General features: G+C 44.4%; 1 protein-coding gene across 1 annotated transcript in view; it reads right to left on the reverse strand.

The window, feature by feature from the left end:
- ptprfa (protein tyrosine phosphatase receptor type Fa) overlaps positions 1-18,992 on the reverse strand; it is a 241,120-nt gene that overhangs the window by 203,107 nt on the left and 19,021 nt on the right. The window contains exons 2-3 of the mRNA XM_054596551.1: positions 16,771-16,916; positions 1,366-1,507 (exon numbers count right to left, since the gene is read on the reverse strand). Of these exons, the coding sequence (XP_054452526.1) occupies positions 1,366-1,507; positions 16,771-16,916 (288 nt within the window). The remainder of the gene's footprint in view (positions 1-1,365; positions 1,508-16,770; positions 16,917-18,992) is intronic.

An 18,992-nucleotide genomic window follows, 5' to 3' on the forward strand; every position in this document is an offset into this window, starting at 1 on the left:
TTATAGTTCCATATTACCCAACTAGAGAGCTGCGCTCAATCAATGCAGGGTTACTTGTGGTTCCTAGAGTATATAAAAGTAGGATGGGAGCCAGAGCCTTCAGTTATCAGGCTCCTCTTCTGTGGAACCAGGTTCCAGTTTCAGTCCGGGGGCAGACACACTCACCACTTTCAAGAGCAGGCTTAAGACCTTCCTTTTTGATAGCGCTTATAGTTAGGGCTGGTTCAGGTTCGCCTTGGTCCAGCCCCTAGATATGCTGCTATATGCCTAGACAGCCGGGGGACTACCTAGGATACGCTGAGCTCCTCTCTCCTCTTCTCTCCCTCCTTCTTTATGTATTAATCTCCTATTTATGCACATTACTGATTTTGCTTCTTCCCCGGAGTTCTTGTGCTTTCTCGCCTCGCAGGTTCCCAGGAATCGGGGTTATATTTGGACTGTCATCGTGCCACCTACTGAGGCCCTGCTGACACCCACTACTACTACCACTATCATTATTAGTCACATTACTATTATTATTGCCTGTACTATTACGCTTATTGACTTGCTTCTACCCTGGAGTCTTTGTGCTTTCTCGCTTCGCAGGCTTCTATAAATCGTGGCTGTACCTGGACCGTGGATGTGCATCCTGCTACGGCCCTGCTGACACCGACTGCTACCACCATTATTATTATTACTAGTCACATTACTATTACTATTACCTGTACCATTAAGCATTTTAGCTTTACTTCCACCCTGAAGCCCTTTTGCTTTCTCGTTCTGCAGGTTTCCATGAATCGTTGTGGTACCTGGACCGTCGTAGTCGTGCCTCCTGCTGTGAGCCGACTGACACCCACTGCTACTTCGTGAATTGAATTGATTCTTTGTGAAGAAACTCAGTTTTACAGATCTGTAAACTAAATCAACTAGTCCATTAGTCGTAACGTTTGAGTGTGTTCTTTGGTCAAGGATAACCATACAGTACAATTCCAAGTACTGTCTGTCCCTCCTTCTAATATTGGTACTGTGCTAGTGGTTGCAGTGGCCCATGGAAAGGTTTCTGTGTTGGGAACAGGCCACAGCCCTCACTAGAACTCACCCACACCAGTTATAAAACCATGTGTCTTTAATGTAGTGTGACTCAGCTCTCAACACTGATCCCATCTAACTGAATTGAGATGACCTAAATGGTTAAAACTGAAAAACAAACAGGCATGTGGGAATGAATCAGTAAAAGTGCTCAATGTGTTGTCCGTGCACAAGAGGACCAGCTCTAATCTGAGGGCAGCAGGGGGTCACGAGAGTGAGGAAATTACTTCAGCTGTCAGAGTCAGGGAGGTGAGGACAACAGCGAGGACCATGAGACATTAGTGAGACAGGTCTTACCCTCCAAGACGGTGAGCTTGGCGCTGGTGTTGATCTCTCCCACGCTGTTGGTGGCCGTGCATTCATAGATGGCTTCGTCACGGTGGGTCCTCAACGGCTGGATGCGCAGCACCGAGCCCGAGCCGTCATCGAACTCAATCACCTGTCCAGACGACAGCAGAGGAGGATTACAGTAATCACCCATGACATTTCTATTCAAACTCATGCCTGTTGACCAGTTCTCTGTGGCTAACCCACAAAACACAATGCTGTTTGCTTACAAGAAAGCTTTCCCATTAGCACAAATCACAAAGGAGTTACAAAGAAGTTCTTCAGATAGATATTTAAAAAGTCTATAACTCAGAGTAATACCAGAACAGTTTATGGTACTCTTAAAGTAACCCTTTAACAGCCAACAAGCCCCATAAAAGTGCAGTCCGCCAAAATGAAAACAGATGTACAATTTTTGATCTTTAGACCTTTTGTGATGAATTCACAGTGAGATGAGAAGATGGATATCAATCTCACGTCTGTGCTTTGAACGTCACCAGCTCAACAGAATGATTCAAGGACCTTAAGAATTTCCAGGTATTACTCATAACCATACTCAAGAAACATGTTCAGTGAAATGGTGTGGGCCTTACTCATTAAGGCTGCACTAAAAGACTAGTGTGAATAACAAGAAAGCAGAAAAACAGAAAGAGCATTTGTGCAATGATGCTGCTATATCATTTAATAATTGTAAAACCAATGCATTGATCTTATCGAGCACAGTGTACACATACAATAGTCTAATGGATTTGGACTGCCAGTCTCTTGCAATGTTCTTTTTAGCGATGTTACTGTATTCCAGATTTCAGCTATTTTAATGAGTACAATGTATATGAATGATGAGCAAAAGCAAGAAAATGAGACAAGTTGTAATTAACCCAAATTATTATAACCTCAGGACCTCAGATCCGCTGAAGGAGGATGTAAACAGTGATGAGCTTGAGTGCACAACAGGTATGTGAGGGGTCTTTAGGAATGTTGGGGGGGTAAAGACTCAGAGGTCAAGGCACTGGGCCAGACACTTCCGCCCAACCGCGGTGTGTGTGACCCAACAAGCCAACTGGCAGGAATCACATTCTTGCTCTAATGAAGGAGTATGAGAGCTGCAATCTCCTCCTGCCTTTATGGGGGGTCAACCCGCCCCACACACAGGGAAGCCATCAGTTTGGGGAACACTTACATAGGTGCTGGTGGGAAAAATCTTTTTTGACTTGTGTCTAGGTTGGTACCAGTCACCTTGGGGGTTCCAGGGGAATAACACCCAGAAAATGTCTTAAAAATTGTGCAATTTGGTGCATTCTTGACGTTATTCTAATCCCTAGCAAAGGCACCAATTTATGCATGAAAAAACTATAATATAAAACCTTTTTACCTTCGGAAAGTATGCCATTTCTCTCCTTACGGAATAAAAACATGTAACTGTATGTTAGAATAAAAAAAAACAAATGTGTACTTCCCAGAATTTACATCTACCAATAAAAGATATGTAATTTTAACAATAACATACATGAGTGCACACTGGCAATCTTTAAACTGTCAAAGACAGACATAATCGTCCTCCTGGAGACTGAAGTAGCATTTTGCCCACAATCATAAAATAAATAGAATATATATATATATATACAGCGGGTAAAATAAGTATTGAACACGTCAACATTTTTCTCAGTAAATGTATTTCTAAAGGTGTTATTGACATGAAATTTTCACCAGATCCATACATACAAACAATTAAATTCAGAACTTAAGTTATGTGTAATAAAATGGAATGACAGGGAAAAAGTATTGAACACATGAAGAAAGGGAGGTGCAAAAAGGCATGGAAAGCCAAGACACCAGCTGAAATCTATCAGTAATTAGAAAGCAATCCTGCCCCTTGTCAGTGCAAATTAATATCAGCTGGTTCAGTCCCAACTGATGGCCTATAAAAAGGTGTCTCATTACCAAGCTGTCACACAAGAAACATCTCATGATGGGTAAAAGCAAAGAGCTCTCTCAAGACCTTCGCAACCTTATTGTTGCAAAACATACTGATGGCATTGGTTACAGAAGGATTTCTAAACTTCTGAATGTTCCAGTGAGCACTGTTGGGGCTATAATCCGGAAGTGTAAAGAACATAATTTCACCATAAACCGGCCACGACCAGGTGCTCCTCGCAAGATTTCTGACAGAGGAGTGAAAAGAATTATCAGAAGAGTTGTCCAAGAGCCAAGGATCACTTGTGGAGAGCTTCAGAAAGACCTGGAATTAGCATGTACAATTGTTTCAAAGAAAACAATAAGTAATGCACTCAACCGCCGGGCCTGTATGCACGCTCACCACGCAAGACTCCATTGCTGAAGAAAAAGCATGTTGAAGCTCGTTTAAAGTTTGCTGCACAACATTTAGACAAGCCTGTGAAATACTGGGAGAAAATAGTCTGGTCAGATGAGACCAAAATTGAACTCTTTGGATGCCATAATACACACCATGTTTGGAGGTCAAATGGCACTGCACATCACCCCAAAAACACCATACCAACAGTGAAGTTTGGAGGTGGGAACATCATGGTGTGGGGCTGTTTTTCAGCATACGGCACTGGCAAACTTCATATAACTGAAGGAAGGATGAATGGAAAAATGTACGGTGACATTCTTGATAAAAATCTGCTGCCATCTACCAGGATGATGAAGATGAAACAAGGGTGGACATTTCAGCAAGACAATGATCCCAAACACACAGCCAAGGAAACTCTCAATTGGTTTTAGAGAAAGAAAATAAAGCTGCTAGAATGGCCCAGCCAATCACCTGACTTGAATCCAATAGAAAATCTATGGAAAGAACTAAAGATCAGAGTTCATAGAAGAGGCCCACGGAACCTTCAAGATTTGAAGACTGTTTGTGCGGAAGAATGGGCCAAAATCACACCTGAGCAATGCATGCGACTAGTTTCTCCATACAGGAGGCGTCTTGAAGCTGTCATTACCAACAAAGGCTTTTGTACCAAGTATTAAATAAATTTCAGTAATACTTTTTTTCCCTGTGTCATTCCATTTTATTACACATAACTTAATTTCTGAACTTATTTGTTTGGTTTTCTTTGTATGTATGGATTACTTGGGTTGTTACCGACATCTGGTGAAAATGTAATGTCAATAGCACCTTTAGAAATATATTTACTGAGAAAAATGATGGCGTGTTCAATACTTATTTTACCCGCTGTATATATATATATATATATATATATATATATATATATGTGGTAGAACGGTGTCGTCCTCCAATTAGAGGATCGGCGGTTCGATCCCCGGCTCCGATAGTCCATGTCGATGTGTCCTTGGGCAAGACACTTAACCCCAAGGTGCTCCCAAAGGTATGTGGATGTGTATGAGTGTTAGTTAGAGTCCTGATGGGCAGGTGGTACCTTGCATGGTAGCCCCTGTCATCAGTGTATGAATGGGTGTGAATGGGTGAATGATGACATGCAGTGACTCGTACGAAAATTCAGTTTTCTAACATCAGCACCTGTTGCTAACTGCACATGGCTAACAGTTTCCCGGCGGGGTTTGTAGACCGGGTTCTGCCCCCTGTGCACTTAGCCTAAAGATAAAACAGGACACGAGTTGATTATGTAGCCATCATAAATTAACTCCGACATGGAAAATACTCCTCCAATGAATCGCCACCTTATCGTGGTGGAGGGGTTTGTGTGCCCCAGTGATCCTGAGAGCTGTGTTGTCGGGGGCAATAGCTCCTGGTAGGGTCTCCCAAGGCAAAGTGGTCTCGGGGGAGGGGTCAGACTAAGAGCGATTCACCAAACCTCAATGAATCGGACAATACAAGGTTGTGGCACCTCGCCCGGAATAGGGAAACCGGGGCACCCTCCTGGAGCCAGACCTGGTAGGGGAGCTCGCCGGCGAGCGTCTGGTGGCCGGGCCTTGGCACATGGGGCCCGGCCGGGCCCAGCCCGAAAAAGCTACATCGTGCCGCCACCCTGTGGGCCCACCACCCGCAGGGATAGGCATTGGGGTCGGGTGCAATGTGAGCTGGGCGGCAGGCTGGGGCGGAAACCTGGGCGTGCTGACCCCCGGCATCACAGACTAGCTCTAGGGACGTGGAATGTCACCTCTCTGGCGGGGAAGGAACCGGAGCTGGTGCGGGAGGTGGAACGCTACCAGCTAGATATAGTTGGGCTCACCTCCACGCATAGCACCGGTTCTGGAACCAAACTCCTGGAGAGGGGCTGGACTTTTTCCTTTTCCGGAGTTGCCCAGGGTGAGAGGCGCCGGGCGGGTGTGGGGATACTCACAAGCCCCGGCTGAGCGCCGCTGTTCTGGAGTTCTCCCCGGAGAACGAGAGGGTCGCCTCTCTGCGACTGGGAATCGCAGGAGGAAAGTCTCTGACTGTTGTTTGTGCCTATGCACCAAACGGCAGTTCGGAGTACGCGGCCTTCTTGGAGTCCTTGGGTGGTGTTCTGGAAAGGGCGCCGACTGGGGACTCCATAGTTCTTCTGGGAGACTTCAACGCTCACGTGGGTAACGACGGAGAAACCTGGAGGGGTGTGATTGGGAGGAACGGCCTGCCCGATCTGAACCCGAGTGGTGCTTTGTTGTTGGACTTCTGTGCTAGTCATGGACTGTCCATAACAAACACCATGTTTGAGCATAGGGAGGTTCATAAGTGTACTTGGTACCAGAACACCCTAGGCCAAAGGTCTATGATCGACTTTGTAGTTGTGTCATCAGACCTGCGGCCGTATGTCTTGGACACTCGGGTGAAGAGAGGAGCAGAGCTGTCAACTGATCACCACCTGGTGGTGAGTTGGATCAGGTGGTGGGGGAGGCTGCCGGACAGACCCGGTAAACCCAAACGTGTAGTGAGGGTGAACTGGGAACGTCTGGCTGAGGATCCTGTCCGCAAGGTCTTCAACTCCCACCTCCGGAACAATTTCTCGTGCATCCCGGGGGAGGCTGGGGACATGGAATCCGAGTGGGCCATGTTCAAATCCTCCATTGTGGAAGCTGCTGCTAGGAGTTGTGGTCGGAAGGCGATCGGTGCCTGTCGTGGCGGCAATCCAAGAACCCGCTGGTGGACACCAGCGGTGAAGGAGGCCGTCAAGCTGAAGAAGGAGGCCTTTCGGGCTTGGTTGGCCGAGGGGTCTCCTGAATCAGCAGGCAGGTACCGGTTGGCCAGAAGGGCTGCAGCTGCGGCGGTTGCTGAGGCAAAACCCGGGTGTGGGAGGAGTTTGGCGAGGCCATGGAGAAGGACTTTCGAATGGCCTCAAGGAAGTTCTGGCAAACCGTGAGACGACTCAGAAAGGGGAAACAGGGCTTTTCTCAGGCTGTGCTCAGCAGGGGGGGAGAACTGCAGACCCGGACTGGGGATATTGTCGAGCGGTGGAAAGAACACTTTGAGGAACTCCTGAACCCGACCAACACGTCCTCTGTGGAAGAGGCAGAGTCTGAAGACTCAGGGGAAGACTCGTCCATATGCCTGGCGGAGGTCGTTGAGGTAGTTAAAAAGCTCTTCAGCGGCAAAGCGCCAGGAGTGGATGAGATTCGACCGGAGATGCTAAAGGCTCTGGACATTGTTGGGCTGTCTTGGTTGACACGTCTCTTCACTGTCGCGTGGAAGTCGGGTACAGTGCCTGTGGAGTGGCAGACCGGGGTGGTGGTTCCCATTTTCAAAAAGGGGACCGGAGAGTGTGCTCCAATTATAGGGGTATCACACTGCTCAGCCTCCCCGGGAAAGTTTACTCCAGGGTGCTGGAAAGGAGGCTCCGTCCGATTGTCGAACCTCAGATTCAGGAGGAGCAATGCGGATTCCGTCCTGGACGTGGAACAGCGGACCAACTCTTTACCCTTGCAGGTCTGTTGGAGGGTGCATGGGAGTTTGCTCATCCAGTCTACATGTGTTTTGTGGACTTGGAGAAGGCCTTCGACCGTGTCCCTCGGGGAGTCCTGTGGGGGTACTGCGGGAATATGGGGTACCTGGTTCGTTACTACGAGCCATTCGGTCCTTGTATGACCAAAGTGAGAGCTGTGTCCGGATACTCGGCACAAAGTCGAGCTTGTTCCCAGTGCGTGTTGGCCTCCGCCAGGGCTGCCCATTGTCACCAATCCTGTTTGTGATTTTCATGGACAGGATTTCAAGGCGCAGCCGGGGGAGGAGAGTTTCCGGTTTGGGGACCTCAGAATCGCATCCCTGCTTTTTGCAGATGATGTGGTTCTGTTGGCTTCTTCAGAACGTGACCTTCAGCAAGCACTGGGGCGGTTCACAGCCGAGTGTGAAGCGGTCGGGATGAGAGTCAGTACCTCCAAGTCTGAGGCCATGGTTCTCTTCCGGAAAACGGTGGATTGCACCCTCTGGGTTGGGAGTGAGTCACTGCCCCAAGCGAGGGAGTTCAAGTATCTCGGGATCTTATTCACGAGTGAGGGTAAAATGGAGCGGGAGATGGACAGGCGGTTCGGTGCAGCGTCAGCAGTGATGCGGGCGTTGTACCGGACCGTTTTGGTGAAGAAGGAGCTGAGCCGAAAGGCAAAGCTCTCGATTTACCAGTCCATCTACGTTCCAACCCTCACCTATGGTCATGAGCTTTGGGTAGTGACCGAAAGAATGAGATCGCGAATACAAGCGGCCGAAATGAGCTTCCTTCGTAGGGTGGCTGGGCTCAGCCTTAGAGATAGGGTGAGGAGCTCAGACATCCGGAGGGAGCTCGGAGTAGAGCCGCTGCTCCTTCGCGTCGAAAGGGGCCAGCTGAGGTGGCTCGGGGATCTGATCAGGATGCCTCCTGGACGCCTCCCTTTAGAGGTTTTCCAGGCACGTCCAACTGGTAAGAGGCCCCGGGGTAGACCCAGAACACGCTGGAGAGATTATATATCTCGTCTGGCCTGGGAACGCCTCGGGGTTCCCCAGGAGGAGCTGGAAAGTGTTGCTGGGGAGAAGGACGTCTGGAGGACCCTCCTTAGCTTGCTGCCCCCGCGACCCGGCCCCGGATAAGCGGAAGGAGATGGATGGATGGATGGATGGAAAATATCCCTTTACATACTAGCAAAGTTTAAACCCCTGCATACCGAAAGTAAGACTTTATGCATAACAGTACTGTGGTGACATGGTATAAAGACTGCAAAAAAAACACAAAGGTTGGAAGGTTTCAACCAGGAGACCGGTTTACTTGTCCCAGCGTGTTTTTCTTTTTTAAAGTTACATGTTTTCCATACTTATATTACATTTTTTTTAGCTTACGTACGTATTTTAAGACCAACCATGATGTGTTTCCTAAACCAAACTAAGTGTTTTTTTGTCTATACCCAGAAAGAGTTTTTGTTTAACCATTTGTTAACTACTCAGTGTGTCAGAAATTGACGCCAAGGGTCCGGACCAAGCGTCAGTATGTGAAGAGTTGGAATGAGAATGTGCTGAACAGTCCTGAATCACTTCCCTCGATCTGGGAAGAAGCATTTTGGTCCAACAGCTCAACCTAATTTCCATATAGAGATCCAAACACAGAACTGAGATAAGAAGAATGCTAATTAAAATCAGTTGTAAATGCAACGACCCATTATCAGATGTCATTATCTAGATCACATGTGATCGGGTCAAAATGTTATCTTGAATCTGAAGACTGGTGTAATAGATATCCACTCAACTAACCTCACATATAAATCCTTAAAATTATGATGAATAAATCATTAAACTTTATCAGGAAAATACATTTGTTGACATTCCTTCAACCTTGAATGAGACTAATTCATGCATAGACATATGAGTAACTCTGCCCTGATACAACACAATACATGGTTTGTTTTGTCAAAGGCAAAGCAATTGAAGTTGGACACAATTAAAAAAACACTTATTTTAAAATAAATGTGAACATTCAACAGTAAGACCAAGCTCAGTAAATTTGTCCTTCTGGACATATCAAGGTTGTTTCCTGAATTCTAAGAGGATTGTAGGTTTGAGTTTTGGGATGGACACAGAAGGTTTCAAGGGTTTGATTTAAGTCATCTTTGTCTTTGAGCTCTGATTGGCCTTGATTAAATATACTTTTTCTATTGTATCAATCAAGAAGCTGGATTCTACTGGATCACATTGAATAACAGGTGGAGAGCTGGACATATTTCCCTGCATCCCCCCCCCACGCACACAGGGTAGCCATCAGATTGAGTAATGCTGAGCAGACAGGTGGAAGATAATTCCTATTACTCACAACGACATGAACCAAGTGTCTCCGTCTATGCGAGACTCATATCGAGTCACTTCACTTGAAGTCATTTGGGTTGGCTGGCAGCTAATGAGCCTTCCTGCTGCTCCGGAGTCCTGTAGGAGGCTAACACACAGTCCTGTTAAACAAGCAGTTAAGGTGTGCTTCAATGCAGCTGCTTGCTTGAAATGTCTAGATTCTGTTAAGCTTCCCACAAATATTCTGCATTTTCCCAATGTATAAGAGACTTTGTCAACCACATCAGGCAGCGACATACAAAAAATATTATTCTAGTTAGCTGCCGACTTGAGACATTGTTAAAGTTAAATAACTACGTTCACACTGTACTTTAGGGTTGATCTTTTCATGATATACTTTCCAGGAGCAGACTTACATCTCTATGGTCAGAGGACAAGGGAAGAGATTTTTAAGATGCTCCCCCACGATAGTGGATATCTATTTTGACATTTCTTATTGTAAGGAACCACTGAGGCCTTTCTAACACTTAACTCAACTCGACACACATTTAGTCTTGGTCAGAACCCTTTGTGACGGTTTCTAATGCACTGGGTAGCCTAGCGCGTCACACTATTACGTTCCACTACGGCCTCCGTAAAGTCGTGGTTAGCGTTGTGAATTCAAACGAACACACTTTGTGAGGTTTAGGCCACAAAACCAATTAGTTATGTTAAGGAAAAACATCATTGTTGGGCTTAAAATAAGTACGCAGAAGAGGTGAAACGTAGACAACGTAACACCAGAACATATAACTTCAAAATAACTCAACACTTTGGGACACAAACATCTATTTTGAACGCAGGTCTCCTGGTTGAAGGTCCTGTGTTTGTTTCACAAATCCACTCTCCTTTTACTCTGTATGAGGTGCTTTTCAGTCTTTATACTACGCCATCAAACTCCCTGAGCATTTTCTCTGAATGTATTCTATGACTTGGATGGGTTTACATACCTAATGAAATATGATAGATTGACATATCACCTGAAGAGATCTTAAAGCTAAATTTGGAGGCAGTGTAACAGTAGTAGTAAAGAACATTTAAAAGCCGAGTCTGCCACTAGTTGATGTAAATGCAATGATGCAAATACTTGCCTGGTGTTTTACAGGTCCACTAGAACACAAGCACAAGCTAGGACTTCATACTGTGACAAAGTCACAATCTGTTCTAAAAGGTAAATGGCTATACAAGCTGGGCTCACACAGCGGGAAAACACCTTACTCACATGCCATCACAAGTCACTTCAAAAGAAGAAACCAATACCATAAAGAAAGGATGCGTGTGACTTTTTGAGGTATGATCTATTACATTATTAGAAAAATAAGTTTGACTCATAATTTAAAATTTCAGATAACTACATAGCTATCAAGAGAGAGTCAATCAAAAGAGTTAATCTGCTGTATGACAGCTGTTTGCACTGGTAGACGTTCCTGAATAAAGAACTCTCTGGGAGCTGATTCTGCACTATTGATATCATTTAACCAAGTTATTCATTTATAGCGACTAGCCAGCCAGAGACCTGATATTTAATAACACAAACGCACCGGTGACTGTATGTGGTCAAGATAGATAGAGTACAATGAGACATGTTTGCTGACAACATGTGTCAGCCCAGTTGATTTAGGTTGAACACATCTCTTCAGAAGAATGCCATGGCAACTCCAAGAATACATTAACATGGTCATTAAAACCAAAGTTTTTGTGTGCCCCACATTGAACCTGAAGCTTCTCCTTTAGACTGTGAACCCCAGCCCCAGCCCCAGCGTTACAATGTTCTTGCCACTGGCTTTGACATTATGCCGCTTACAATGGTATTACCAACTGTGTTCGTTGATGGAGGCAGTACCGTAGTGCGCACTGCATCCTGCAACTGTGGATGGTCACTGCGATGGTGAGAGCGTCCTTCCACTGGAGGAAAGTCCTTCATATCCAGGATTTCAAACCTGCTGTCCAACGGCACGAGGTGAAGGAGGGGGAGACAAGCGCTCATCACCATGTTTATCCTTGCGGACAAGTGTCCAGGGTTTTAGAGGTGAACTCACAAGAGCCTTAATTCTAACCCTGCCTGCAACTGACCTTGCCTCTACTGGAACACGGCGGGGAGTCAAACTGGCTGATGCTTTGGGCTTTGCTCCCATCAGGAACCACAGATCTTTAGGTCGGGTTAAGAAGACCGAAGCTCAGTTGTCCACACTCTGATCCACACTCAGACATCACACTTGCAGTCCGTAGGAATCCATAAAAAGTGCTCAAAGCTTAAGATCCACGATGAAAAATGGAATCGGTAGAAGTACTAAAAGCTAGCCTAGCCCCCGGGCTAAAAACAAAAGTAACTCAAGCTAGCAGGAGTAAGGACTGTCCAAATCAAGCTGACAGCTAGCTTTAAACTTGACATTTTAAGATCCAGACAATCAGGATCTCAAAGTGTAGCGTAAAATCGTGGCTTAAAAATTGGATAATAATTACAATTAATGACAGAGCTTCTGGTGGACATATACAGTGGGTACGGAAAGTATTCAGACCCCTTTAAAAAGTTCATTTTTTTCGCATTAATGTACACTCAGCAACCCATCTTGACAGAAAAAAACAGAAATGTAGAAATTTTTGCAAATTTATTAAAAAAGAAAAACTGAAATATCACATGGTCATAAGTATTCAGACCCTTTGCTGTGACACTCATATTTAACTCACATGCTGTCCATTTCTTCTGATCCTCCTTGAGATGGTTCTACTCCTTCATTGGAGTCCAGCTGTGTTTAATTAAACTGATTGGACTTGATTAGGAAAGGCACACACCTGTCTATATAAGACCTTACAGCTCACAGTGCATGTCAGAACAAATGAGAATCATGAGGTCGAAGGAACTGCCCAAGGAGCTCAGAGACAGAATTGTGGCAAGGCACAGATCTGGCCAAGGTTACAAAAGAATTTCTGCAGCACTCAAGGTTCCTAAGAGCACAGTGGCCTCCATAATCCTTAAATGGAAGAAGTATGGGATGACCAGAACTCTTCCTAGACCTGGCCGTCCAGCCAAACTGAGCAATCGTGGGAGAAGAGCCTTGGTGAGAGAAGTAAAGAAGAACCCAAAGATCACTGTGGCTGAGCTCCAGAGATGCAGTAGGGAGATGGGAGAAAGTTCCACAAAGTCAACTATCACTGCAGCCCTCCACCAGTCGGGGCTTTATGGCAGAGTGGCCCGACGGAAGCCTCTCCTCAGTGCAAGCAGGCGCGGTCTTACCATTAAGGCAAAGGTAGGCAACTGCCTGGGGCCCCCAACCTGCAGGGGCCCCCCAACCAGCTGATCCCCAAATCCCCCACCATTGTGTTTGTAAATTATAATTGTGTATGTCTAAACTGAAAACAAAGAAAAAAACAAAGAAAAAACAGACAAAAAAATAAAAATCCCCAAATCTCCCCCCCCTCCCCTTTCGGATAATGAATTCCATGAGTGAGCGGGAGGAAAAATGAAGCGAGTGGGGCGATTAAAAGGAAGCGGGAAAACGAAGCAGAAGAACGCTACACTCCCTAAATTGACAAGCTTTTTTTGAATGTGTCAACAACACCGGTTGACACTAATAATAACAACGTTGAGGACGAGGAACTGGTCGTTGAAGATTCAGAGGAGCTAGCCGTATGTGATGAGCTATCCGCTGTTTCCGACAGCGCAGACAATTACCAATTGGTGGACGACGAGCTGACTGATTCTGAAGACGATGTGGTGGTGAGTAGCCCCCCTTCTTCTGACCACCACGAAAGTGATGTAGATCTGCTCGAAGTAGTGGGAGATGACCCGGCGCTGTGGCCAACATTTCTGAACGACAGAGAACGATGCGACATAGTGATGAAAGGACCTGTTCAGCTTGAGCTAGAGTTCCCCAAAAACGAAGAATGTCGGCGATTCACAAGCTCTTTAAAAGAGAGTTTTTCCTCCATCTTGTTGACACAGCCATTGTAACTTTAAGAGAGAGATTCTCTAACATGCAGTTTTTCTATGACCTTTATGGGTTTCTTTACTCATCTGAGCTATTGAAAAGCACCGTTCAGGGAGGAAAGCTTGAAGAGTGCTGCAGAAAACTGGAGCAAGCAGTGGAGGATGTGGATGCAGAGGACCTTAAGATGGAGATCGAAGGAGCTGTTCGGTCCTTCCCCCCACACATCACATCACCACTTGAAATGTTAGAGTATATATATAAGGAGAACGTCTTAGACATTTATCCTAATCTGAGCATAGCTCTAAGACACCTCCTTACTCTCCCTGTCACTGTAGCTTCAGGTGAGAGAAGCTTTTCAACACTGAAGCGACTGAAAACGTATATGCGTTCCACAATGTCTCAGCACAGGCTGTCTGCCCTCGCAACCATTGCTATAGAACATGAGGTCCGAAAAACACTGGATATGGACTCAGTGATAGGCAGGTTTGCTGAGGCCAAAGCACGAAAGGTTACATTTGTATGAGTATGATCTCGGCTGTGCCACCTGTTCATAAGAAGAAGATGAATAAAGAAGAGTATGACTAATACAGGAACAAAGGAGCAGGACAGGGACAGAAGAGATGAAGAGAAAGTAAGGGACAAAGACAAGAAAGACATGAACATAACATTCCAGGGAGAGAGAAGCATAACAGGGAAGAAGAGGCAGAGAAATAGAGGGAGAAAGGAGGAGAGGGACACAGGAGGAGAGAAAGGAGGAGAGCACAAAGACAGGGACAAGAAGAGAAGGTAATCATTTTACAGTACATTTCAATATAATTCCTGTAACTACTTGAGTAACCTGCTGTTATTTTGTCACAGAGACAGAAGTCCATCATTAACATCTACCAGAAAAGTCCTGCTGGATAACCAAGGTAATTGATGCCCATTTTATCAAAAAAAGTGGACAAAAGGTATTCTTATTTTCATAAACAAGATGATATACAGTATGAACTTTTGTACATACTTTATATCATATTGTATATGAAAAAAGTTAAACTCTTAATATGTTTTGTATTTATTTTCTTTGTTGTTTATTTTAAAGGTGCAGTTCCAGATATCTACACATCACTGATGTATGAAGACCGGTGAGAAGTAACTGTAAACTGAAAAAATAAATATTTTGCATTTTGACATACACTGGTGTTATATCCGAGACTTATTTCTCACATTCTACTCTTTATTTAGTGCAAGTATTGACAGGTCCCTTTGTGTTAAAAGAACGGATTTGAAGGGCCCCCTAGCTAAGTTCGCCTTGGGCCCCCAAATTACTAAATCCGCCACTGAGTGCAAGACATATGAAAGCCCGCATAGAGTTTGCCAAAAAACACATGGAGGACTCCCAAACTATGAGAAATAAGATTCTCTGGTCTGATGAGACCAAGATTGAACTTTTTGGCATTAATTCTAAGCGGTATGTGTGGAGAAAACCAGGCACTGCTCATCACCTGCCCAATACAATCCCAACAGTGAAACATGGTGGTGGCAGCATCATGCTATGGGGGTGTTTTTCAGCTGCAGGGACAGGACGACTGGTTGCAATTGAAGGAAAAATGAATGCGGCCAAGTACAGAGATATCCTGGAAGAAAACCTCCTCCAGAGTGCTCAGGACCTCAGACTGGGCCGAAGGTTCACCTTCCAACAAGACAATGACCCGAAGCACACAGCTAAAATAACAAAGGAGTGGCTTCGGAACAAGTCTGTGACCATTCTTGACTGGCCCAGCCAGAGCCCTGACCTAAACCCAATTGAGCATCTCTGGAGAGACCTGAAAATGGCTGTCCACCAACGTTCACCATCCAACCTGACAGAACTGGAGAGGATCTGCAAGGAAGAATGGCAGAGGATCCCCAAATCCAGGTGTGAGAAACTTGTTGCATCATTCCCAAGAAGACTCATGGCTGTACTAGCTCAAAAGGGTGCTTCTACTCAATACTGAGCAAAGGGTCTGAATACTTATGACCATGTGATATTTCAGTTTTTCTTTTTTCACCATGGAAAAGCATGTATTCTTTAAACAATCGCCCAAACCCATTTATTACAGCCAGAAGCTGTAAAGCCTGTTACTATAATCAGATTTTCATCTTTCCGAAGGTCCTTGAACATATCATGTGTGACAAGCGCCTCCTTCAGAATAAGCAACCAAAACTTAAAATTGTAATAATTCACCAATAACATGTAATTCTACATGTCTCTTTTAAAATATTGCCTCAAATAAACCTTTTGTTTCAACCAGATTCTGTAAAAAAAATTATTATTCTGGGCTCTTCAGTGCAACTAGGAAGGCATGATTTAATCGGACCAACAGTCAGGAGACAAAAAAATCTGTGAAACTTGGACTGATCTGTAGGATGCTGAATACAATACACTGAATAGATGGGAGAGGTTGTATATTTTTTTCTTTTTTATGATTTATGGCATTGTACCTTTGTTGTTCTGCACAAAATATACTTTTGAGTTATCTCTACTTCTAGCCATGATTGTTCTGTTTCCATAGAGATGCAGGACTTTTAATATTGCAGTAAAAATCAAGGCCACAGAGAGAAAAATCAAGGCCAAAACTGCTTGGTGTTCAGAAGTTAAGCTTTAATTATTTGCTACTCTGTGGCTAATTTTGCAAATTTGTAATTTAATTATTTAACGGATTGTAAAATATTCATGAATACTATTTGAACTTTGTAGTTCTGAGGTTAAAGGTGTCATGGTCCTCTTAATTAAACTTGCTATCACATACACACTGAATTAACCTGCAGCCTATCAGCTGCTGGCCTCTGGCTCGGCTACAGTGGCTTATCACACAACTGCTCTCCGACCTGTTGGTGCCACTGTTTAACCTGCAGACACTGAACTATGTGATTGCTGTAATGCTGAGCCTCAGGTACTCAAATTAGTATATTGTGACTAGCTTGATTTGCATTCAGTGGTCTTCAAACAGGCACTAAATGCTGCATAGGTTTCAGTGCGTGGTGGTGAATTAGTAAATACAGCCCGAGCCTACAGCTCATCCTCACTGCTGCTAAACACACATCCACCTGAGTAGGTATGTTGACACACTGCGAGTATAAAATGAGAGCACACAACCTATCCTGCTCTGTCTCTCTTTGTCTTAGACGCACACAGAGCAGAGAGTTAATGAGCAGCGAAGGCTCGAGACAGGTTAGTTCTTTACACATTGGACAGGGAGCTATGAGGGCCTGCTCCAGAGGTCGTACCTCAAAGCGCTGGGAGCTGACTTTCTTCCCCTTCTTCATCCAGGTGATGCGAGGTTTGGGCTCGCCCACCGCCTGGCACACGAACGACGCCACTCCTCCCGAAATCCCCGTCTGATCGTCGGGGGACTTGATGAAGCTGGGCATGCCTGAGGAAGAGAGACAGTGAGGGGAAGAAAGAAAGGGAGAGCAGGGGAGAGAGGATCTGGTCAGATGGAGAGGCCTGACAGAGAGGCAGCTCCAGGCAAGTTGCAGGTTGTTGTTTTTTTTTTTTACATCTGCTGTGGACCTGCGATAACAATATGCTCTTTCAAAAAGCTGCCTAACGTCTACAGACAGAGCTGGAAAAGCAGATCCAGTAAAAACAGCCGAGCATTATCCTTTCTTCTGATAATAAGCTGCACACAAATCAACACACATTGACTGAAGGTGTCAACTGAAACCATAATGTACATCACTAAGATTAAAGTGAGAAATAAAGTGTTGTGCATGGATATATATAAGTAGTGGACGTAGTGACGTCACAGATTGGACTGTGGACCGCCCTGAGTTTGTCGTTTCATTCGTCACCATCTTGGATTTTGGCCGGTGAAAAGTTGGCTTTTTGCAGCCACTGAACGGAGGTGAACATATTTGGAATGCGGAGAAGTGACTAAGAGATGCAAGGTAGGCCCACCCTAAAGCATACCCTGCTTTATGGTCCATTTGACTCTGAATTGACCATAATTTACTATATGCACATCATGCTGTATTGAAGAAGAGGTTGAGTCGATAAACTCATGTTTTACCCTTCCAAATAACATAGATTGGTTTAAACCCGTTTTTCCCTCAACAGAAGTACTCTTATGGATGTTGCCAAGTCTCCAGATCACATGGATTTACCTGGTGAGTACACTGGCAGTACTAATATTAGGAGGGATGGAGAAAACTACAATAATACAACACAATTTGTACTCCTTGAACAAACATCCCCTATTTGTGCACAAGCCCAAATATGGAGAACTGAACTCCTCTTACTATGAGTTAAAACATCCTTTTAGCCACGTGATCTCAGGTGCAGGACAGTTCAAAACCTAACTTTACCAAGTGATTTCATAATTTACTCATCTTATCAAACATATTAATTTAATTTACTATTTGCTTTCCTTTAGGACATGGATTTTTGGAATTGTTGAGAACACTGATCACAGATCTTCAAAACCATCCCGTCAACACTTATTAGTGCTGCAAAAGATCATTGTTCTGATAGAACAAGCTAGACATCTGTGGTGTTATTTATACTGCTAGAGTTGTTCTCTTTAAGTCTCTGTGTTGGAGTCTGGGACGGAGATCCGGTCCTGTTAGCACCCAATGGTGATACTCCCAAAGCCCCGACTGCAGTAAACGTGGGCTGGTAAGACTATTCATTAAACACTGTAACCAGAGAAAGATCATCTAGTCTCTGATCTCTGATAATGTAACATTGTAAACAACCAATCTGTGTTTAAATTGACAGAGAGCTGGTAACAGTCTCATATATACAGTATATGGTAACGATGGAAGCAACGCTAAGGGCCTATGAACAAAGGTTCAAATGTAATCTAAATGTTATCCTTTTACTTTGTTATAGTAATTTACAGGGGGGGGTTTCTACATAAGAATTCTATATTCAAATTAAATGAAATAAAATATTGTATTTTTATGGATTCAAACAAATCTTGTCATTGATGTTTAAAGCTAGCATCTATTTATGCTGCTGTGAAAACATCTCCTTCAATCTACTGAATTTATTCAAGTTTCTCACCAACACTACATTCTACCAGACTACAGGTGCAAACATCATGATAACGTTATAATTTACCTTTGCCCAATACTCATTTTCACTGAACAGAGCCTGAACGCATCATAATGTAACTGATGGAACCTTTGCTCTCCTACGGCCAATTTCAACACAGATTGGTTATTCACAATATAACATTAACAGGGATCGGCTAACAGAAAGCATAAATGCCGGTGTCCTAATCACATATTTTACTGAATAGTAGCTTTAAAGATAAAGATGTTAGTAAAACTTTATTTCACACTGTGATGGTAAACGTTAAACTGTGTAATTAATCCACGGTTGACATGCATGCGTGCCGAACCGGAAGGGGGGGGGATCCATACGGTTCTGGGATCGACAATGGTCCGTTACACCATTGTAAAAAACAGAAAGATAAAACAGACTACTGATGAAACAAAAATAA

The sequence above is a fragment of the Anoplopoma fimbria genome, chromosome 3 (assembly GCF_027596085.1).
Source record: "Anoplopoma fimbria isolate UVic2021 breed Golden Eagle Sablefish chromosome 3, Afim_UVic_2022, whole genome shotgun sequence".
Classification (NCBI taxonomy): domain Eukaryota; kingdom Metazoa; phylum Chordata; class Actinopteri; order Perciformes; family Anoplopomatidae; genus Anoplopoma; species Anoplopoma fimbria.